The 23,688-nt window shown below is 42.3% G+C and overlaps 1 protein-coding gene across 41 annotated transcripts in view; it reads left to right on the top strand.

The window, feature by feature from the left end:
• The window catches only part of SORBS1 (sorbin and SH3 domain containing 1), a 109,882-nt gene that overhangs the window by 76,079 nt on the left and 10,115 nt on the right, over window positions 1–23,688 (top strand). For 9 of the 41 annotated variants that reach the window (XM_084526745.1, XM_084526707.1, XM_084526744.1 and 6 more), the window contains 14 exons: window positions 1,197–1,280; window positions 4,090–4,104; window positions 4,653–4,718; window positions 5,289–5,390; window positions 6,744–6,793; window positions 10,076–10,251; window positions 11,851–13,371; window positions 14,125–14,210; window positions 15,865–16,032; window positions 17,563–17,609; window positions 18,950–19,064; window positions 19,162–19,287; window positions 20,140–20,334; window positions 22,257–22,985. In XM_084526745.1, the coding sequence (XP_084382871.1) occupies window positions 1,197–1,280; window positions 4,090–4,104; window positions 4,653–4,718; window positions 5,289–5,390; window positions 6,744–6,793; window positions 10,076–10,251; window positions 11,851–13,371; window positions 14,125–14,210; window positions 15,865–16,032; window positions 17,563–17,609; window positions 18,950–19,064; window positions 19,162–19,287; window positions 20,140–20,334; window positions 22,257–22,985 (3,480 nt within the window). The remainder of the gene's footprint in view (window positions 1–1,196; window positions 1,281–4,089; window positions 4,105–4,652; window positions 4,719–5,288; window positions 5,391–6,743; window positions 6,794–10,075; window positions 10,252–11,850; window positions 13,372–14,124; window positions 14,211–15,864; window positions 16,033–17,562; window positions 17,610–18,949; window positions 19,065–19,161; window positions 19,288–20,139; window positions 20,335–22,256; window positions 22,986–23,688) is intronic. The other 32 variants (XM_084526734.1, XM_084526711.1, XM_084526731.1 and 29 more) reach the window with 14 other exon arrangements.

Genomic DNA, 23,688 nt, shown 5'->3' on the forward strand with positions numbered 1-23,688 from the left:
CATGATAAACAGCCAAGATTAAACCTTGTGGCAAAAGGCCTGCTTCATCTGTGTATTTAAGCCTTTGCAAAAATTCTGATCTCACCAGTGGCACTGTTTACATGTTCAGACTTCATAGAGTATTTAATTGAACTGTTGAATCAGAATCTAAAAGCCATGAACAGGATCATCAGCAGCATAATTGAAAAAAATTGTACAGAGCTCATCAAAGTCGAGAAGAATGTGATAGCTGTATTACTTCCAATGTTATTTTTTGAGCTTTAATTTCAAGCAATAGAAAGAAACATCTTGAAGTAGTGGCTTTGTGGTCTCCATCAGTCTCATTAAATACAACAGTAATATGCTGTTTAGCAACTAGATCTTTCTTTGTGTTTCTGAGGAGGCTGCAGGAGATTTGTGGATATCTGCTAGTAATCACACCCAGAGCTGTGGCTATCAGAATCCTCCATCATATGAAGCATTAGGACAGACTTTGTTTTGTATGATCAAAAGGGAATTTTCTTTTCAACTGTACTGTTTCCTGTCCTGTCTGATTTTCCTTCATTTTAGTTTTTCTGATTCTCTAACATTTATTTGTGCAGAAACAAGTAATAATGTCTCTCTCTCTGTGTCCCTTCAGAAATTTCAGAAATGCTCTCTGTCTGACCTGTGTCCCCTTTGTTTTAGAAAACCACCTTTCATGCTGTTTGCAGTGTATAGAATAGGGTTTCTCACATATTCATGTACTGTTAAAGATGCAGTATTTTGCTGTATTTGATTTGTGTCTCACTAAAACTGCCTTTTTTTAAACCAAAGGATGATTTTAAAAAGTTCAAGAAGTACATGCAGCTTTGGTCTTAGTGGAATTGTCTGATAGTAGGACTGAGGGACTGGTTGACTCCCAGCTCTTCCATTGAGTCTCCCTGTGACTCTGGGCAAGCTGCATAATCTCTCTGTGTAGGTCTCCTGATCTGTAAAATGGAATTCATTCATATTCATGTCTCTCACAATGATGCCATTAGGCTTAACTGATGTTTGCAAAGCGGTCCATGGCTTTTGTGAGAGAGGTGCTATAGAAATTCCAAATTATAAGGCTAAATATCAGCATTTTAGAATGGAAACCATAGGATCTGCATCTTTAACAGTCCCTTTCTGTGTATTCTTTGCATAATGTTATCCTTCTCTTTCTTCCATTCCCCTGTCACCAACTCCTTTAGACTCGGGATATAAGCCCAGAAGAGATAGATTTAAAGAATGAACCTTGGTATAAATTCTTTTCGGAATTGGAGTTTGGGAAACCGGTAAGTTTGATAGTTGCAGTGACCAATAAAATCAACCTACCATTTTTTTTTCTTTTTTCTTTCTTTCTTTCCTTCTTTTTTTTATTATTATTATTATTATTTTTAATTATTGTCACATCTCTTGCTAGGCCCTAAACCTGGAACAGTTGTTTTACTCATTTAAAAATGTGATTGTTCATAACATCATTCTGGTGTTGATGTAAAACAGCTGTTGTGTGACTGCTTTAAAGTACTTTGAAACCATTTACCAACACTCCCCACCTTCCAGCTATATTTACCAAGAAGGCAATATTTTTTTACACCACAGTTCAAGCTCTATTTTTATTGTTAACAGTAGCAGTAACGTCCCGTTCTTACTAATGAAAGTCTTCTTTCAATGCTCTTATACTCTCTCTCTTCCTAAAAATATTTGGGATAGCTTTAATTCAAAGTGAATCACTCATTTATTTCTGGCCTTGGTTTGCAAGCTATAGATCAGTAATTTCCAGCTATCCATAACAGATTATGACCCCACTTCCTGCTCCTTTCATTATGCACTTAGCTGCCCGTTGTCTGAACCGGGTGCATCAGTCTGTTTGAGCAGCCCCGACCATTCCTTGAAACCAAAGGAGTTTGAGAACAGCGTGCTTTCTTTTCAAATGGAGCTGTGTTTTTATGCGTGAAAAAGCATAGCCTTGATTTCTTACTCGGGAAAAGGATGAAGCAAAGCTTAATTATTTGAATTATTTGTCAAAGGGCCTTTCTGATGGAGGAACACATCAGTGGTGAGGGCTACCTGCAGAAAAAAAAGAGGTAGTGGACTTTGAGAACCAGGCCATAAAATGCTACCCTGATTAGATGCTCTGCATTTCATTATTAAATACTGTTTAATAATCTGTTCTTACTGCATCAGAGGGTCAGCATCAGCCTTTCACATTTATTCAAGTGTAGCAACGATTTCTCCTTTCTCCTTGAGGTCTGTTGTCAAATGCTCATGCGCACCACTTCTGAGCACTGCTGGGATTTCCTTCCATGTACAACCAAAAAAAACATTTAGGGTTCAGTACTGGCTTCAAAGGCTATTGAACGTGGACACCAGAGGGCAGACTTTCTTTAAACCTAAGCTTTGCTCACGCTTCTCAAGAAAGTGACAAAATTCCTCTGCACAGAATATAGCTGCCTGAATTTGGGTACCTAGCCTGATCACATCATAGAAATAATGTAATTTCTACTGAAAAACAGGCATGATTGGTGTCTGGATGTTCCACTCTGTGTTTCAGCACATACTGTTTCAGCATTACATCAGGCACTTTAATTGAGGATGCCATCTCAGACTTCTATAGATAGCTGCTCTTGAACCTGACAAATTCAGCAAAGCTTCGTCTGAGCTTGGTGGCCAGAGCCAGCAGAGTACTCTTTATGGAGTACTGTGAACTGTGCTCAGTTCAGCCATGAGAGGACCAGACTTTTGTTATCAGCTACTGGTTAGGCACAGAGCATTTCAAGTGACATCTCCTAGGGCCTGTGATTTTCAAAAATTCTGTTTGAGCAAGCTTCCCCCACTAGTGCTGCAGATAATATATCTTGTAAAAGCATAATTTCCCCTAATTTTATGTCTTTAACTGCAATTATGTGACACGGGCAAGAAACACCCTTGCTGAAAGGCAGCACAGGATTCTTATGAGGCTGTGGTATTGCTCCCTGAACACACCAGAATGACCATGAATAGGGATTTACATTGAGGAAAGCACATGCACTTCCTAGGGCAGCCAAAGCAATGCTCTGCTTGTCCAGCATCCCAGATGCATTTCTAGGCAGATCTACGGACATGCAGCCAGGGAGATCACTCTGCAGCATGGATGATTTTCCAGGGCACTGCTGATACTGAATTCCCACAGGTTTCTTTCTTCTTCCTTCTGACTGTGACTTCACAGCTCCATGAAGCCCCCCAGAAAAACCCCTGATGGTCAGTAAGTCTAGAGCTCAGTTGCCTTCTGTTGTGATTGTGGGCACTTTTCTCCCAGCCCCTCCTGGGATGGCACTGAGCAAGCTCTTTTCTATTAACAAAGAAGCAGGGGGTTGGAGAAAAAGGGTCTGTGTCCTGTCTTCTTACCTCCTACCCTCCACATCTCAAACCTAAATCTTTGTAGCACCATCTTACCTATTCACCTGCAGCTGCTGATCTTATAGATAAGAAATAGGGATTTACAGTGGTTGCAATCCCCACAGTGGCTGTCCAAGTTTAGAAGTGAGTCTAGTTCATACTACAGATCCAGGCCGTAAAGAAACCTGAAGGACTTTGGACGAAGACCCGAGTGTTGTAGCTCAGTCTTACCTTTGATGGACTGACACCAGGAGATTCTCTGTCAGAGATGCTTTGATAAAATAGTTATATAAGCCAGTATGGACATACATACAGGGTGAAGTTGAGCTTGCCAACCAACAAAAGTTATTTTTGTTTGGAAACTCAGAGTAAACGTATTTTGATTTCACAAAGTAAGAACAAAGTCTGTTTGAGTTTATCAGTGAAGTGCATGTTTGATGGGAGACGGTTATCATGGCATTATTTGGATATGACAAAGGTCTTACATTTTGAATATTCCTTCCCAATTTATTTACATGTATATAAAACAGGAAAAATCCTATTTTGAAATAGGAGCCTTTTCCTGTAGAATATTTTTTAAATAACTTGTTTCCAAACTTCACTATCTCCAATGAGAAAAACAAAAGCCAAAAACCACCACAAACACCCCCCTCCTCCAAAATAGAAAAATAGAAAATAACAACTCTGCGTTCTCATTGCCCCACAATGCCAACACTGGAAATTCAGCCATTTGTTCACATGGTATGTATTCAGAGTCTGCTGGGGGTGGGAAAGATATCTCCCTTTTCTTTATCAAAGGCCCTTGTTTTACCCTTTCCTTTTGAAAAGAAGAATGAGCAAAACAAACGCTTTTTATGACCATGTGTTTTTTTCCTTGTTTTGCTTTGTGTTTTTTTCTTTTATTATTTTTTTTCCTTTTTTTTTTGTGTGTGTTAAGAATGCTTTAACCACCAGCTGTGGGCTCCTCCTAGAGAGTCCAAAATGCCTCAGAGCACCTTGCAAAAATAAAACTGTCCTCAAACATTACTGAAAACAACCCCTCCCTGACTTGCATGTATGCTCCCTTTTACCTCCCATGATCTCCTGATACTTGTGCTAGAGTGTTTTTATCCCTCTCTCTCTCTCTTTCTCTGTTGTTGTTTTTTTTTTTTTATATATATATAATTTCTTTTCAGTGTTGATGCAAAACCCCTATTGTATTCCCTCTCTGTTCTAATCCAGTTTCCATATTCTCTGTGATGTCTTTCCTTATCTTCATTTCCTCATTTCCTTCCTCTGCTTTCCATCAGCCTCCAAAAAAGATTTGGGATTATACTCCTGGAGATTGCTCTATCCTTACTAGAGAGGATAGAAAGGTAATTGTGTCTCGCATACGTTGTACTACAGCATCCAGTGCGTATGTACGTGTGTATGTGGATTTATTTCTTTATTTCTTTTGTAGCACTGCTTGGGTTTTGTGTGCTTGTGATTTTTTTTTTTTTAATTGGGCTTCAGCTCATTAGCCTAACAAGTAGCTAGTGAATTGATTTAATAAACAATTCTCAAAAACATAATCAACAGTAGTTTAGAGTGGTGGTTTTGCTATCTGACTTGCAATGATAATTATACTAACATACTATTGAATATTGTTACAGTATCTTTTTTTTTTTTTACAGGTGGGTTTTATAACTTTATGGTTTGTAGAAGTAGATTCTAGTAGGCCTGCTGTGCATCTGTTAATTTTGGATCTTAAATGCCTAAATCAATTTCCTCTGTAATGATTGAAATGTGATTAATTACTAGTGAATTTCTGTGTATTGTCCATACCATCTTTGTCTTTTTCAATTAAAAAGGCTCGCTAATTTTTTTTTTCAAAATTAACATTCCTTTGGTTTCCCCTAACCCTAAGCATTATTTTCCCATTCTTCTTCTCCTTCTTTAACCAGACTGATCTAGAAAAAGACCTCTACCTCTACCAGACTGAGTTAGAGGCAGATTTAGAAAAAATGGAGAAGCTTTATAAAGCGCCACATAAAAAGCCACAGAAGGTATTTCCTATTCTTTTCATGCTGCCAATCCCTGTTTCCAAACTCTCTGCTCTAATCTATTCACTGCTGGATGATTATTAAATGAGGTTGGGATAAATAATGGTTCTGACCATTCTGACTGCATGGCTTGCTGTGTCGCTGTCAGAAATAATAGAATGTGATGCTGAGAATCCGGCTTGAAATCCATTTCAGATACAGTGATTTCCTCTCCCCCCATTCCCTTTCAGCTGTCCTCCACCCCCACCCACCCCTTTCCCCCTTCAGGGTTTTGAGTTCGGTGTCTGCAAAAAAAAAAACCCTCTCTATTTTTCACATGAATAGGCAGCAGCAATCAGATTAAAATTCTTGGTTGGTGTCACGTCATCATCTTGTGCCTTTCAAGCGTGTTGCCATCAACCCTCCCTTCGTACAAACCCTGCTGCTCCCTGCTAGGAGCGCATGCCTACCCAAGATTTGAATATTCCCAAGAGATTTTGCACAATTTTCCTTACGCTGCACCTTGTCATGGCCTTCTAGGGCAGGTCAGCTGCTGCTGCTGGTCCGAGGGTCTGCAGGACTTGAACCGTGAAATGACAGATTAATTTGGTAACACGCCATTTTTTCCCTTTGTTGTTGGCTTTTTTTTTTTTTTTTTAAGCTGCAGCATTTCACCAGGACTTGAAAAAGCTTCTTTTTCAAACACAAGATTTGCTTTTTTTTTTTTTTTTTCATACATAGGAATCCTCAGGTAGATGAGAGGAGACCTAGTGCAGCATTTCTTTTTAAATTGCCATCATTTTTTTAAATAACGTACCTAGGAAGTGTTAGATGGATTTAAAGCAAGCGGATAAGAACTGGCTTTTGCTATTGAACCTGTGCAGCTGGCATTGCTTCTCTTAAGTAAGGAAACTGAACTGAAACATTGCTTTTCTTGTTAGTGCTTTGATATTCATCTGAATGCTCAGGAATGTATTGTGCTGCGGAAATGTAATGTACCTTTAAAGCAAAGGCGGGCAGTGACTGGTTGGGGGAAAAGCTTGGGGAAATAATTATGAGCATGTCTCCTGGTCCTGGCCCAGCTGGTTATCTCTTCTTGCTTTTGGCTTTACGCACAATGACTCATTGGCAGACAAAAGAATAGGCGCTGCAAAAAGGCATCGGCTGTGCTAAAAACCTGTCACTGCCCTGATGGAACTCAGGAAAATTGTCGCTTTTCTGCAGACATTGACAGCTTAAATTGCATTTAGACTTAAACTTCAATGTCTCATAAAGGCTAATATTCAAGCAATAAATGGAAAATTACTTAAGCAAGCCTTTTTCTTTCTCCTCGTGTATAAGTGGATATCAATGACTCCTTTGTTTGGACTTTTGCAGAATACAGCAGGTGTTACTCCTCTGGAAACTTCCACAGACCATTCTTCCTAGTAAGTTTTCCAATTGCTTTTTGATGTCTCTCGTACAGTCTGAGGGCATGTGGGGCAGGGTTTAGGGTGTTGGAAATGGGCTGGCTTTATTTTTTGGTGATGGATATAGACAGCCATATATCCCATGAGAATTATGTGTGTGCTTTAGATGAATCCAGATACTCCGTCTGCTCTTTGATCTTTAATTAATTTTGAAGTGATTACTTAAGTGATTGCATTGTCTAGATAAGAATTGCTATTGTGCCTAGGCAGCTACTTTCAAAAAAGCAAACAGAATCTTAACTCCGTCTTTACGAAACTGCATGAAGCCACAGCCTATTTGCAAACAACTTTATTGCCTGGAGGGGAAAAAAAAAAAAAAAAAAAAGTTCCTTGTGTATGGCAGATTGGTTCCTGTTAGAAGTTTTCAGTTATGCATTCCAGAGGAAAAGGATGCTGTTGATGAAACACAATAATTTTCTAGTTTCCAGGAAGGGAAAAGTAGTTGCAGTTGCAATATTTCTCAGATCCAGTGTGGCACTGGTTTTCTGGATGAATACTTAATATAACAGTGAACTCTGTCTAAATGAGTTATACATTGAACTGGTTCATTTTGAAAGAGGAAGAGAAAAAAATCGAGGGCAATATGCTGAGTTGTCCATGTAACTGGACTAGGTGCATCGCATTTCTCATAGACACAATCTCCCCTGCATGCATGGATTATTAGGAAAGGTGCTTTCTCCTCCAGACATCCATTGACATCATTTTGTTCGTTGTTCCTATGACTTTAGTTTTGTTTTGGTAGGGAGAGAACAATAAAATACATGGAAATCCCAGAGATTAACATAAAAGGATAGCTTATATTTGCCAAAGACTGGTAAGAATCCTGAAATCCTGACTGTCCCCCAAGTGTTACAAAAGCTGTGAATCTTCTGTTTGTTTTTGCTAGGCAGGCCAGCTTTGCTCTCCTGCATTCAAGTCATCTTATAGAGCCCATGTTAGTTGCCACTGATGGTTGTAGGAGCTGTTCTGGACCTTGAAAGCTGCATCTGTACATACAGAATTAATATTTACAACTCAAGTCAAGGAAATTGCCCTTCACCTAAACGCTGTGCGTAATGCACAGTGCACAAAAGCTGTGCATAAGCATGTGCATAATGTATATGTGTTATCATACATTTTAAAGCCAACTTACCTCTACTTTTCATTACACAGAACAGCATTCTGTTCTGCAAGGCATCTCTCCCCTGTGCACAGACTGATCTGTTAGCAAAGGCCAAGGTTTCCACCCATGGCAGCACTGTCTGTGCCCTTTCTGATACCATGCAAAGCATTCAGAAGTGCCAACGTCTGTTCTGGCGGATGAGAAGCAACCTGGGTAGGGTGGGAATGGGAGGCAACAGAGAGGGCCAATGAAGTCATACATTCTTACCTAGCCTGCTTATAGAGAACATGGAGAAGAGCTATCTGGAGTTTAATGCTTTTTTTTTTTTTTTTTTCTTCTCTCTTTGGTGTTGCTCTTCCCTCTGCTCACCTGATTCTAACCTTCTTGCAGACTGCCCCAGCTCTTAAATACAGCTGGCTGGCCCTGTCGGGGAAGAAACCAGTATAGGGACTCCTTTGCCAAATACCTCCTCTCTCTCCCCTACACGCTTTCCCAAAGCAGGGAAATTATTTTAACCCTTTGTTTTTAACAACTGGGCTCAAGTGCTCTCACATCTCAGGTGAGGAACCTCAAGACAGTCATGGGTCCCTGCAGCAGCTGTCAGGGTTTCCTCAGGAACCTGACAAATAGAGGCACTGGAGTAACACACACAAGACAGAACAGCTCTGTAGCTATGGTTATGACTCAGGCCCTTGCTTCTATTTGAGCATTGCCTAGGTAGAAGTGGTGATATTATTCCATTTCTCTTTAGTGGTGTTTTTCACAAGGCCTTTCACTTCAGAAAATAATTGATGGGACTGCATATGACCTGATTTTCCTTGTCCGGAAACTAAAATCTTCTTTGTGATCCAGACATTGTGTAATTCCACCCCCATAGCCAGTCCTCTGATGTGTTTGAAAGCTTTCTCTTTACCCTGTAACTACAGTGTTCATCCAAAATAACCAGATGCACGTACAAATTTAGCCACAACAAGCAGGCTTAACCACAAGCATTTCCACACTCTCAGAAATTTGAATCACCCCTGGACATCACAGTGAAAAGAAGCTTTCAAAAGTTTCCGTGATTTGGCAAAAAACTTTTTTTTGTTTGGTTTTGTTTTAACTTTCTAGCAGACATGCTTTGGCCTCAGAATAGCTTTGTGTGTGAGACTGCATCTTATTCCAAAGAGCCTGGTTGAGCATGTACAAGGACTGGTATTGGATGAGCTCAGCTTTTAGGAAAACACAGTCTGCCTGATTGTTCAGCAAATCTTTTGCACCTGGGAAAACCATTCATACCATGAAATATTGGTTTTTGTTTGGTTTGGTTTTCTTTTTTAGAGAGAATACAGTGAAATTTAGAAATCATGTGGGAGATTACTGGTTCATGACAGAGGAAAGGGATTTGTAATAACTCTTCACTATTTAAGGGCCTAAGAAATTACAGTTGTGCCCACTTTTAACATATATTTCAGAATCCAGCATTTTGTTTGTATGTCTGCATGGTAGACCTAGAGTCTGTGACTTCGTATTTCCTCTAGTGCAAGCTTGAGGCAAAGCTGAGCAGAATTGTGCCTGTCTGGGAAATTTCGCTGGTGTTTAAACAGTAGTGTCTGTAGCCCAGTGCTTGTGCTTCTCTGCAGTCCCTCACTGATTAGCTTGGAAAATTGCTCTGTGAGTCTTGGTTTATAATGTTGGCTGGGAGGCCGAACTGGTTGAGATGAATTCCTGAGCAGCAGTGCTTTGTAACCAGGGGACAGGAATGGCTGGCGTTTAAGAAGAGAGGGCTAGGGCTGGAAGATGTATGTGCTACTGCTAGCTAGCCACTGAATTTCTGTATGTTTGCAAGGAAATCATGCATTTGCTCTGTGACCCCGTTGTCTCGTCTGTAAAATAAAGGAGGAGTGCTTTCCTGCCTCCTGTTTTCTGGGGGATTGGGCTGGGAGAGTTCCCTCAGGTGGAGAATGTTGTGGTAGTGCAAAACTTGCAGCACTATTGCAATGTACACATAACCTCTTCATTCAGCATCAGTTCTTTATGTACAGTCCATTTTGGGTTTGTAAGTGTAGTTTTCTCTTTCATTGCACAAAGCTCTCAGCAAACAGAAGTGACCCACTGACGTTCTTTGCTGTTTTTCTGTTTTGCAAACTGTTTTCCAGCTCCACGTATTCTCCCAGCTACCACGCAGCGAAGAGGGAGACAGAATCAGCACCAGGGGACTTTGCTGGCTTGGAGAATGAAAGACAGATTTACAAGAGTGTGCTGGAAGGTGGAGATATCCCATTCCAGGGGCTGAGTGGTCTCAAGCGACCTTCTAGCTCTGCTTCCACAAAAGGTAGGCGGTCAGGGTCCTAACCTGACCTTTGTTCTGCACAAAGTGTCAAAAGTCTGGTGATATGGGGCAAACTCCTGCAGGGTTTAAAGTCCTATTCAAGCCAGTTGAGGTTTCCTCTGTCCTTCCTCTTTGCCATCCCTGGTTTTCTCTCTTTTTATCTCTCAGACTACACTGGCCAGTATTTTTCATGACCCCTTTATCTGATCCAGGTTCCTCTTCTTACCAGGAACCAGCTCTCTCCCTCCTGCACCTCAGCCACATTCCACACCCTCCTGTTCTTCCTCCAGGCTGCTCAGGCTGGCCTTGCTGTCCATCTGCTCCCACTGCCTTGTCATGCTAGAGCCCTTCCCTGCCTTTCCTGCTCTTCCTGCTGGGGGGGTCTCAGCAGGCCACACCATGGCTGCTGGCCTGGCCACCCTGGCATAGCCAGCACCATGTGCTCCGCAGCCTCCTGCCTGCGAGGGTTGTACAGAGAATGCACAGGACATTGAACCAGCAACACCCTACGGTCTCTGAGGCACCAAGACAGCAGAGGTTGCTGCATTCTCCTCCCCGTTCCTCCCCCCATCGTGGACTTTCTAGAAGATTAGGTCAAGGAAGAGCCTGACTCCCATCAGGGAGTTATATTGGGGAATGCGTCCCTGAGCCAACTTCAACCTAAAAATGGATTGAGATGGGGAGAGGACAGGGGAAGGAATGCTTTGGGTTTCTGAACTGCTCTCCCTAAAAATAGTGCATCACACCAAAAAGGTCTCTGTCTCCATCTTCCAGCTGTTTTTCAGTATTATGTCCGGCCTGTAGGGCAAGGAGTCAAACTGGAGATGAACAAAACAAAATCTGGTCAAACAGTAATTGTTCCCCAAACTGCAGTTGAACCTGAATGGTTATTTTGACAGTTTAATTTGAACTCAGATTGGAAACAGACCTAAAAAAATGCAGTCACAGCTCATCTCAGTCTGGATCTGATGTCAAAAAAAATGTTCTCATTTGACTTCTTGATTTTTAAAGCAAACACAGGCAACACTACACTGTCTGAAGCACACTCAGCTTATTCCTGGTATGGGAAATCTCTAAGCAAGCAGCTCTTTGACCAGGCCAGCTATTGTGGCATGCTTGTGCTTGCACAGTCAGCCCTTGATTTTCTTCTCCCTCTCAGGAATAAACTCTTTGGCACATGCACTGTTGTGAGACCATAGTAGGTGTGATTACAGGCTTGGTGCATTAAGCCGTTTTTGCAATGTTAGTGCCTCTGCATTCGTGCTGACACCCTGATCCTGCCCAGAGTTCAGCCGCCCTTTTTCATAGTGCCACAGCTCCCCTGGAAGCTGATGATGCTCAGCACTTTTTAGGAGGGTACCTTGAAAGTGCAACAGGCCTGTTTCTGGCCAAGCCTCTCAGCTTAGAAACATTAGCAGCACTTCACCTACTCCTGTAAGTGCAGCTTGTTGTGCGGTGTCTTCCTGCTTTTCTTTATGTTTTGGAACTTTGTTTCTTTAAAGTGCATTGTATGAAATCCAAGCATGTTCTCTCTCCTTTCTCAATAGCTTTCTAGCACTTAAGCTAACAGGTTGTATTTATTTTATTCTGCATGCTTACCAGTGGATCGTAAAGGTGGGAATGCTCATATGACTGCACCCTCTTCAGTTAATAGCCGAACCTTTAACGCTAGTCATACCGGTATGTTAGGTCACTCATGTAAAAATAAGAAGCCCTTATCAGCTGCAAAAGCCTGCATTACTGAAATCCTCCCTTCCAAATTCAAACCCAAACTAGCAGCTCCAGCTGCTCTTGTGCAGGACAAGAAGGGTATCTTGCTATCTCATGAGAAAGCTCAAAGTTGCGAAAACCTTCGTAGCTCCATTGCCTTGTTTGATAATAAAAAAGCTTTTATGGTAGACATAGGGGAAAGCATAGAAGACATGTTGATGAAGTCGAAGCAGGAGTATGCCATCAAATCTGGCAGTACCATGAGCCTACAGGAGTATGGCACCAACTCTAGGAAAGGCTACCTGTTCCCTGCCTCCAGGAAGAGCGGGATGGAGTTCACAATGCTGTATAAAGACATGCATCAGATCAACCGGTCCAGGATCAATTTGAGCACAGTCTCCTCCTGCAGTGTGAGAGATATCGCATCTCAGTTTGAGAATGAAGCAAAGGACAGGATGGAGCACGGCCTTAGTAGAGAGGATTCAGAGCAGATCCCCAAACACACCGTTTCCTCCCGTATCAGTGCCTTTGAGCAGCTGATCCAGAGATCCCGATCAATGCCCGCGCTTGATTTTTCTACCGGACCAAGCAAGTTCACCACTTCTCTCCAATCTAAAACTTGTCTGAGTTCTGCCTACTCCGCAGAGTTTCTTCTGGATTTGCCAAAAACACACCGAGAAGAGAAGGATGCCACCAGCTTGGCAGACAAATCCTCCCGCTCCTGCAGCAATGTGGAGGACACAGCTTCGGATGTCAGTGATGCCATCCCTATGGACACACTTTCAGTTTGCACAGATGAGATAGATCTCCTCTCAAACGCATCCAATGACAGTGGTGGCAGCAGCAGCAACCTCAACGGACCTCAGAAGCATAAAATCAACAGATGCAAAGGCACATGCCCAGCTTCCTACACCAGGTTCACTACCATCCGAAGGCATGAGCAGCAGCAGGCCTCCAGGAACCCTGATTCCAAAGGGGATATCTTTGGGGACAGACACACACTCCCCAGAAATGTCTACCTGATGAGCCCACTCCCCTTCCGATTGAAAAAACCCTTCCAACACAAGTCCAGCAGGACTCCACCCCCAGGCTGCCTGGAAACCCAAGCAATGCCCAGGCCCGACAGCCCAGATGACCCCATACAGCTGCAGGGGAGCACAGGAGATGAGAGTCACCACTCCCAGCACAGACTGTGCTCCAGAAGCAGGCCTCTGGCTCCCAGGCGCCTGTCTTCCTTTGACATTGTGGAGAGGCTTAGCTATTTTCCCACCAGGGGATCTAGCCGAGATAGCTCCATGGGCCGGTCTGATACTCCTGACTCCTTACACAATGGGAACCCAGTCCCATATGCTCTATATCACAGCTTGGACACAAACAACAACCCGCAAAGTGAACTTGGGACGTACCTAGGAGGTGGCTTTTTGTGTTCTTTACCAGTGTCCCTTCATCTGTCTTCTTGCTTTCCTTTCTCCTCCCCTTTTCTTCCACAATCCCTGCATTTTTACCCCCCATCTTTGCATCCCCTGACTCTCTATTTTTTATTTTATTGTATTTTTTCTGGTATGTCTAATGTCCTTTGCGTGTCTTGCTGAGCATTTTTGTTCAGGACATATTAACAGCTGCACTTCTGAGAAACGATTTCTGCTGCCTTTCTAATCACATCGTGTTCAGTTGGTCTCAAGCAGCTCCTGGGATGCAAGAATCTCAACATGAGTTATTTCTAGTCCTATATCATTTGCAGACATGGGAGTATAAAACAAACCCAGATGATTTGCTGTAAGGAGCAGTTTCTCAAGGTCATGTTGTGTGTGTGTGTGTGTGTGTGTGTGTGTGTGTGTGTGTTAAACTTTTCTCAGTAGTAAAATGCCAAATCATATTTTGATGGCAGCAAATCTTTTCTTCACAAAGTCCTTCTGTGTTTTTACTCTTTCCCGTACCTTTATTTTCTTCCTGGTTTTGGATCTTTGTTAACAAGTATAGTCCAAAAGGGAAAAAAATGAAAATGGTTAAATTATCAACATCTGATTGGCAATTTGGTCAATAGCAATTGAGAATCCTTACCGTTGTAATGGAAGCAAATTTTTAAAATATATTTATTTTTTTCCTTTCTGGTTATGCTAGATAAATCCATCTGTATTTTAACTTCCTTATGTTGTTTCGAAGTAGATTCAGAATCACCAAGGCATTTTGCACCATTTGATTACATGGAAACTCCCGAAGAAATTCTCCGCAGACGCTATGATGATAAAGAGGTAATAATGCCTATAATGCCTTCTTTTGTGGCCTAGTAACAGTTGCGGCAGCTCTACATGCAAGAAATAAAGCAGTAACTCTTTTAGAAGGACAACTTATATGTGCATTGATATGTATGTTGGAAGTTAGAGCAAAAAGGTAGACCTAGTATGTTTTATTTTTAATACTACTTTTGCCACTAATTTACTGTATAATGTGTAGTCCAGTTTAGCTTTTATTCAAAAAGAACCTGATAGTTCTTATCAATTGCACAAAGCAATATATGGGGGCTTTAAAAATGTATAAAGGCTGGAGAGGTATGTGAGATGCGGTATAACACCTTGGTACTTGCAGATAAAGTTGAAATGGTATTTCTACAAGTGAATTATATTTTTATTGTTCTCCATGAAAGCCACCTGAGTCAGTATTAATCAAGCTGGTCAGAAAGGGTTTATTTTCATGCAAGAGTCCTCAGGTTTTGAATAACAAATGTAAGGCGTATCAAGCCACCAGGAAGTGTGAAGCTTTTCCCCAATGCAGATTAGAATTCTTTGATATCTCAAATTGTCAACAGAATGTATCAGCCCTTTTTGAAATGGCTAGGTGATGTATGGACAAGCTGAAATACTAAGAGAGCGACAAAGGATGTTCAGCACTGACCGTATTCAAGTTGGGTTAAAGAAATTATAAAGTGATTGCGTTCTAGGGAGCTTGTTTAATAAATAAACACAAAACCAAGCAACAATTTTACTGAAGAATCATGTTACCTTTCTGAGTTCAAATAATGTTTGTGTGGGTTTTGAAATGTGTGTAAAATCTGTTCTTAATTCCAATGTGAAAAATATACCTTTAGCTTTCTTCTTCCATGAAACAGTAATCCCCCCACTGCCAAAATCCAGCAAGAAAACTCATGTAAGAGCACAACTCTGAGTTCACTAAGACATGATGGCTTCAAATTATAAAATCATTCAGTTGGAAGGGACCTACAAAGGTCATCAACTTCAACTGCCAAACAAGTTACCAAAGAGCCTAACTCTTCAGCCTACAGTCAGTCCCAAAACGTGCAAGAACCCTTCTGCATGGTTCCCGAGAATTCTCATTTCCATTAATGTGCCAGAGCCTAAAGAAGTCCAAAATATTTCTGTGGGGTTTGTTTATTTCATGAAGTGTGTTACATGAACCCAAAATGAAGTATGGGAGAATCTGATACCTGAAGGTGGGTTAGGCACTCTCCCAAGCTCCTTTCAAAGCTCAGAGGGGTTTGGTGCCTCAACTTACCTGTGGATCTGATTCAGGTCTCTTGGAAGTCGAGAGAAACTCCTTATTGGTTGGAGGGGGTGTTGCATCAGCCCCCTGCATTATCAGCAAGCTTCGAATTTTCTTAGAAGTTCCCAAGACCTGGCCAAAACTTAGAAAACCTCATTGACTTCCATCAGTGTTGGATCAGATCCACTGTATGAGCTGGATTTCTGTTATGTGATAATGGGAATGTACTTTTGTGCTTGCTAAACCAAAGGGTATGGTGTAATTAGTAGAATCAGTGTTTTATGTTGAACTGTAAAGTTCCAGCGTTTTGCTGGGACCTCAGGAATTTTATGCAAGTCACATTTGTGGCAGCTTTCAAATGGCCTTAACTAGATAATTTACTGCCCATTTTATGCAATTTTATGGCAGAAACTTTTAGAGGACCAGAGACGGCTTAAACGTGAGCAAGAAGAAGCTGATATTGCAGCTAGAAGGCACACAGGGGTTATTCCAACGCACCATCAGTTTATCACTAATGAACGATTTGGGGACCTCCTAAATGTAGACGATACAGCAAAGAGGAAATCTGGGTCAGAGGTCTGTTTTAGTTACCTCAGTCTGCTGCTTGACCCAAAGCAATATTTGCCTCTCACAATGTTGTGCTGTAGGCCAACATTAGCTCTTCGGAGAATGTCGTTTGTTTTTTTTTATCCCTTTTCCCCTTTCCCATTCTGGCTTCATTTAGAACTGCTTTGACTCTTGTGCCTGGTAATTTAATAGATATCTCTATACCAAGCTGCATATGTTAAAGCATGCCTGCTGAGAATTGCTGGTGCACACCTGTGATGCATGCCTTTAAATATCAGCTACTTGTAGTAAATCAAAGGCATTCTACATCCTTTGCATCATATTGCTACATCGCCTTCTTGTCTGTGCCTTATGCTTAGAAACTTCATGTCTTGTTGATTCTGGCCATGCGACTGTTTCATAGTTGTTGTGTTTTTTTTTTTTTTGTTTTGTTTTGTTTTTTGTTTTTTTTTTTTTTAAAAAAAAAAAAAAAGATTGTTTCTTCTCCTATCTAAACATGCTTAATGTCCTTGGGAAAAAAACGGAAAAAGTCTCAGCATGTTCCACTGAGTACAACCTGGTCAGTCTTTCTGAAAGAGACAAAGGAGGAGATAGATGTGTTTTTTTTCCCTGAGCCCGAGGCAGTTCTCCCTAGACTCTCCCTGGATGTTAGGCCAGGTGTGCTGGCCACATGCTATCTCCTGCCTTACGGATTGCTGCTGTGGCTCTTTACAGCTCCTGTGTTTCCCCAGAGGTGCAGCACAGTGGCAGTGGGTGAGGTGGTCACCATGTGGATGGAGTACATTTGTCTGCCCCTTGTTTACGTAGCTTCAAATGCAGTTGTGCCATATAAATGCATCTACTTCTTATCTTATGCTTCATTACCAAAATGACTTTTAAATTGTCTGAGTATTCAGTAGCTATCAGAAAAACAGCCAGCTAAATCATGTTTTGAAGCCTAGGCCTGCTGTCATCATGTCCTCTTTGGCTTTTTAGCCACTGAAGATGTTTTTTATGCACAGGCCTAATTTATTTGTACTTCCTCCTGACCTTCGTCTCTTTGCTACCAATCCATACTTGGATCACATTGTAGAATTCGTCAAGGCCAGGTAATAATCAGTAAAGAGCCACATCAAATAAAATCCTTTTTTTTTTTTTTTTTTTTTTTTTCCCTCAGCTGGTTAATTTTGCTTTCTGATTCAGACACTGAGGGGATTTTTTTTCGAGTCCCGGTAACTGTAGTTACTGGAGCAGCTCTTGTTAACCAGGGTTTGTCAAATTTAAACGTTTACTGCTGTTAAATCCCTTTTCTTTAGAGCATTAATTATGGTTATACCAAAAGTGTTATACCACTTTTTGCCTTGGTAAGGGAGACCCATCCAGCATATTTGAACTGTCATACCAGTTGCACACCAGCTTGTAGCAGAATACCTGCATTCAACATCCTTCCCTAGACTAATGGTAGCTATAGAAGAGTTTGGGTTGTTTTTCCTTAGAAGAGGATGGAAACCCTAATTATTATCTTAATGTGCTAATTATTTTTTTTTTTTTGATCTCTAGATGAGACCTGCTAGAGCCAAGTTTGACTTTAAAGCGCAGACGCTGAAGTGAGTATAGCTTGTTACTATTGCTTTTGGTGTTCTTCCTCTGTCTTTTCCCCTAGGATGCAGCATTTATGAAGTTTCATGCCATTGGATTTGAGTGTGTCTTTCCAGCAACTCAGTCAAAACAAAGTTCACAATATGGCAGGTGAAAGTAATACGAATCTTGCAGGTCATAGCCTGTAATGGTCCTTTAGGAAAATGTCTTCTTTCTCAGGGTCAGCAAGAGATTTAAACAGGTGCCTAGTTCTAATCATGTAGCTGGGCCTTTGACTCAGGGTTTTCCTGATTCAGGAACTGTAAGGATACAGACTGGTCACTGCTCCCCTGATATCTGTGGAAAAACTAGCAGATGTTTCTAGTGGCATTGTACCTTCAAACTCTGTTGTGGTCCTTGTGATGAATCAAACAAGAACAAGAACCTTACTTTTTGCATTTGCCTTTTCATGAACCTGGAGAGTCTCTCATTTTAACATTGCTAAGGAGGGAAGAAAGAAAAGCAGATTTCAGTGAAGGAGCAGCTGTTTTCCTTCTCAGGTGCTAACGCCCTGGGATGGTTTTGTTCTATGTTCTATAGGTGATGATTTGTAATGATTTACACAACATCTCCCCAGGACCTGTAATAAAACTGAAGCAAATGTAAGGATTAACTGATGTATCCCTAGAGGAGAACATACCAGAGTACCAAACAAAAATAAAGCAGAGCTTGTGAAAATCATGGTAAGAAAGGCTGGGTTTTCTTGTGAGGACCCATGTAGTAGATTTATAAGCCTAGTACAAGCTTCCCACAGTGGTTGTTCCTCAAGGTGCAGATATTGATAATTTTAGCACTGAAGACTCTGGATTGAAATCCCAGTTTTTAGGCCAGGTGAGGTCAGTGGTTGTACTGGCTGACCATAAGCATAATAAGGATCAACATTTGTGTGTGAGAGAGGTCATCTAATCAGCAAATTAGTTTCCATTAAAATCATGTGTCCTTTTCGAAAGCTCTTGTGTAATGCCTGTTTTCAAAACAGGAATTGAGCAGAACTTTCAGTCCTTCCATATCCAACACAGAAACCAGCCAGTGGCATCTGTTGCTTGAGTTTGACCCCAATCCTGCGGGGAGGTTGTGTGGTCAGTAGGGCCCTCATAGGTCTGCTTTTTTGACACGATTCAAAAGAACAAGAGAGTCCCTGCACATCGCAGTGTGAACAGGATAATAATTCTCAGCATGTAGCTTTCACTTTGGTTGGAGTGTGATATATCAATAGGGCTGATGCAGATCTTGGTACCTATGAGTTGCTGGACAGTTAACACATCTGATCTTCAGTGATATTCTGATGGAGTGCTTGTGTTGTTAACAGGGAACTTCCTCTGCAAAAAGGAGATATTGTTTACATTTACAAGCAGATTGACCAGAACTGGTATGAAGGTGAACACCATGGCAGAGTTGGCATCTTCCCACGATCATACATAGAGGTAGCTGGAAATGTTCTCTTTTCTCACTCCCTTTCTCCAGTGACCACTTCATGAACTTTTTGCATGTTTATCACTTGATTTTGTTTGTTCATTCTAGCTCCTTCCACCAGCTGAGAAAGCTCAGCCCAAAAAGCCATCACCATTGCAAGTATTGGAATATGGAGACGCTATTGCTAAGTTCAACTTCAATGGGGACACCCAAGTGGAAATGTCCTTCAGAAAGGTGGGATTTCTGTTGTGCTATTGAATTGAACCCAGACAAAAGTGTTTTTTTTTTATGCTAGCAACTTGCAATTTCCAAATGAAAGCTACAACAAGATCAAGTGTTTAGTGGTCTGATCCTCCCCAGTGGAGATGCATACAGTCATATGAAAATGGTGATTTGACAAGAAGAAAGCTGTTTTCCCCTTCTTTTACTCTACAACCTACATTGTTAAGCAGAGGCAGGCAAGGTTCTGTGGTGCTGGAGTGACTGCCTACATTTGATTGCAGAGTCAGAGAATAGGAATGGGTTGTGGAATGGCTGTTCAGAGCAGTCAGGCATGTTTACAGAGAAATGCTATTTAATCTCTCAACCAACTCAAGTTTTTTTGATGATCAATTTATATCTTGTCAGCCTTCTTTTCATTGTAAGTGAAGGTGGCACTTGTAGTTTATATTAAGAGTCTGGAAGTCACTTCATTTGTCAGCAAAACATGAGAGATCATACAGACACCTAGTTTAAACTGCAGACTGGTGCTTACTCCCTGTACACCTCATACCCCTAAAGGTCTCACAGTCATTCAATTTTTTTATGTGGCTTTAGTACATATAGTCTTGAAAACATGAGGTAAGTGTAACTGAGTCTGTAGGCAGCATGAAAGAGCACCAGAAGATCTGCATCTCCTTCTCTGAATAGACAAGTATCATTCCCACCCAGAGATTAGTGTAAGAACCACATAATTTGGGAATAAGGGAGGCTGAGAGCCACAGATTATTTTAAATCATCTGCAGCAAGATTAAAAGCGTAATATGCTTTGGAATGATCATATGTTATTATGTTGAAGTCAGAACTCCATTGCCATTCTTTCGACAGGGTGAAAGGATCACATTGATTCGACGAGTGGATGAGAACTGGTATGAAGGAAGAATCTCTGGCACCACTCGCCAAGGCATCTTCCCCGTCACTTACGTGGAAGTACTCAAACGGCCAGTGGTCAAGAATGCCATTGATTATCCAGACCCACCTATGTCCCTCTCCCCTAACCGCAGCATGACAGCTTCACCACAGGTATTTGGACTGGCTGCAGCCAGTTACTGCACCTTGTGGAACAGAGGGATGTTGCCATTATTGTGCAGGAAACAATAGGTGGGAAAAGATCTAGCTAACACTAGTGATCTGCACTGTAAAGCCCTTGTGCTCCCTGCAGGATGCTGAAACTGCAGGAAGAGGTGATGTTTCATTTACCAGAAAGGTTAATGAATGGGTAATTTGGGGATTTGGAGACTCAGTTTTTCTTCTCTGATCTGTAGCTTGAATTCAAGCCAGGGCGAAAGGGCTATAGTTAATAGCCATCCGAATAAGTTTCACTGCCAAAGATGGAATGAATCGGTGATCCAACCTCTCCTGAGTGGGTGTTTACAGGCCTCCACTGTGATGAGTGGATTTTTTATTACGATTATTAAAAGAGCATTATCATGGACTGTTATGTGCCATAGGAGCTGTTACTATGGATCCCAGTCGGTTTGAATCGTGCCATACCTTTACTCCAAAATGTTCCAGATCAGGACCAAGATTTTAGGAGACAAGGTCACGAGGGTGTGCTGCAGTATTTGCAACTCTTGCTAAATGAGCTCAAGTTTAGAGAGCAGACCTCTCTGGGATCTCTCATGATTTCACTATAAACCATACTACAGTTCAAACCAGAAATCAAAATAGCAGCAGATAACTGCATGGGGAATGTTGGAATCCCAGAACGTTTGCCATGGAAAAGGTGTCAGGGAGGCAGTGAGTCTCTAAATCCCTTTGTTTTGCTCTCATTCTGCAAATACTCACACTTTCGAAGGTCAGCATACATGTCGAGGATGTGTCTGTGAGGTTCTGGTGCATCCCTTTTCTCACTTGGGACTGAAGTAAGGTTGTTCTGAGGTCGAGACTGCAAGGAATGAAAGTTGAGAATTGGGATCAGGAGGAGGGGATGTACAGTACAGGACAGACGGGAAAGACTTCTGTGACTCAAGCCTGGAGTTTGTGTGGATTGTCCCTAAAAGGAGTGGTTTTATTCTTACCTCCTGTGTAAGGAGGAGAGGCTTGTTGCTTCTTTGGGGTTTCCTGTGAAAGTGGTCCCCAGATGCATTTTTCCATTTGAGCTTGGCAGTCTCTTTGTAGCTGTGGCCCCTCTGCCACCAGCTCTCTGCAAGCTCTTCTCCCTTTGGTGGAAGGAATTGTAACCAACTTTCTTTGGTTTCCTTTGCTACTCCTTTGATTCCTTCTTAGTAAAGCAGTTCTCTTCCATACTTTTCCGCCTAACTTGGCAGAGAACTGAGAAACAATCTAATCAGTGCTAATGTAGTTGATCTCACTGATGTTGCTGATAGTAACAGACTAGGGCAGAATTTGGTCCTGTGCTCTACCTTTATAAACATAGGACTTTAATCATCCAGAGTCTAAATAGCCATAGCAGGTTTTTTTTTGATCTGTTTCTCCTCCATGGCTTCAGCAATGCAATTTTCTTGAGGAGCAGGAATTACTTATGGTAGGGTTGGATAAAGTCAAAATTCAATGCAGCAATGAATTCTGACTGCTTTCATAATGTGAGCTGCTGAAGTCCCGGGTATTACTGCCAGGCCAGTCAAACGCTATGTTGCTATCCTGGATGATGGCTTCAACTGCTCCCTGAGGGACTTTGGGCATATGGTAAAAAGTGTAAGGTCTTCCACAAGACATTTTGTGTCTGGAATACTGGTAAAGACTGGGAAAATGCATTAGGAGCACAGATGAGGACTGGACTCTGTGGTTGGGGTAGCTGTGGACAGCACGTTCTCTGACAGGGTGCGCCTGTCCGTGGAAAACTTACGCACATGCTTGATCACAGATCTGCTCCTCTCCATGCTCGCTCACTCTCCTTTTACTTTTGCTCAGTTGCTTTGTATTTTCCTTTCTTATTTTTGTTCATTTCTTTCTTTTTCTCTTCTGCTTTTGTCTCCTTAAAGTCTCCCAGCTCTGAGCTGCTCCATACACCAACTCCTCCGCCTTTGCCTTTCGCACGCCGCGCCTTATCTCCAGAGGTGCAGGCGGTCACATCCGAGTGGATTGCTCTGACCGTGGGAGTGTCTCCTAGCACCACTCCTGCCATAACTCCTCCATTGCCTCCTCCGCCTGAAGCCTCCCTCCCTCACACTGACTCTCTCGCGCCTTCTGCTGCAGCCAGCCCTTCCCCCTCGGTCAGCCTCCACCACTCTCATCTCTCGGGCTCCTCGACTCCCAGGTCCATTAAATCCCCATTGCCCTCTTATTCATCCAGACCTCAGTCCTCCGCTCGCAGTTCCTATCAGGCCACTCCGCAGAGCGAAGAAAAGTTTGTTGGCTCCCCGTCTCCTGGCGCGAGCTACTCTAACTCCCCTCGCTGGGCAGGTGGGAGCCCTGAAAGCATCCTCACAGAGCAGCGTGGCACCCCTGGCAGCCAAGCCTGGCTCCAGAAGACCAGAGAGGGCAGCAGTAACCCCGAGCAGGGTTCCTATGCTGGTCCCAAGATCTCTGTTGAGCGCTGCCTGAAACCGTCCCAGCTAGACATGCGTGTGAGCCCAGAAAAGAGACCTCTGAGTTCCTATGAGGACAACCAGTTATGTCAGGAGCTAATGGCTATTGTGCAGGGAGGTAAAGCAGAGAAAAGAGGCGTGAGGAAAGGTGATCTGGGAAAGTTTCAAAGCGGGGAAAATAAGGTACTTCTCCTGCATGTGTGTGCACTGCTCTGAATCCCTGATTTTACCAGTGTGTTGGGGTTTGCGCTGCTCTGCTGGCCCCACAAAGCCAGTGGCTGCCACGTGTCCTGTTGGTGACTGTAAGACCTTCATCCAGGATTCACCAGTGGCATTCACTGGACAGCAGGTCAAAAAATTTTAGAACAGGGCTCAGGAGTAGTGTAGTGAGAATTATTCTAGAGTAGCACAGCACTGACTCAATTGGTCATGTCTAAAGAGGTGACTGTCCCAGACAGTGGCTGTTACCAGATGTGTCAGATCATAGAATCACAGAATGGTTTGGGTTGGAAGGGGCCTTAAACATCGTCTAGTTTCAGCCCCCCTGCCACGGCAGGGACACCTCCCACTAAATCAGGTTGCTCAAAGTCCCATCCAACCTAGGTTGGATAAAAGTATCACACAGGCCTCATGCCCCTGTAATTCACCACATAGAATACAGGCAATTATTTGATATTCAAAGATTTTCCAGTGTGCAATGGACCATCTTTGGTAATGGGATTTATTTCTTCCCCCTTAATGCAAGCACTTCTTGTAAATGTCAGCCTGGCTTGTGGAATCACAAAAACGATTCCTTGCTGTGGAAGTGCAGGATGGTTGATCGTGGAGTCTGTGCATTAGTGAGCTTTAGTTTTGGATGTGCAAGACTAAGTCAGGGAGGTTTGCT

Source organism: Aythya ferina (assembly GCF_964211825.1).
Source record: "Aythya ferina genome assembly, chromosome: 7".
NCBI lineage: Eukaryota > Metazoa > Chordata > Aves > Anseriformes > Anatidae > Aythya > Aythya ferina.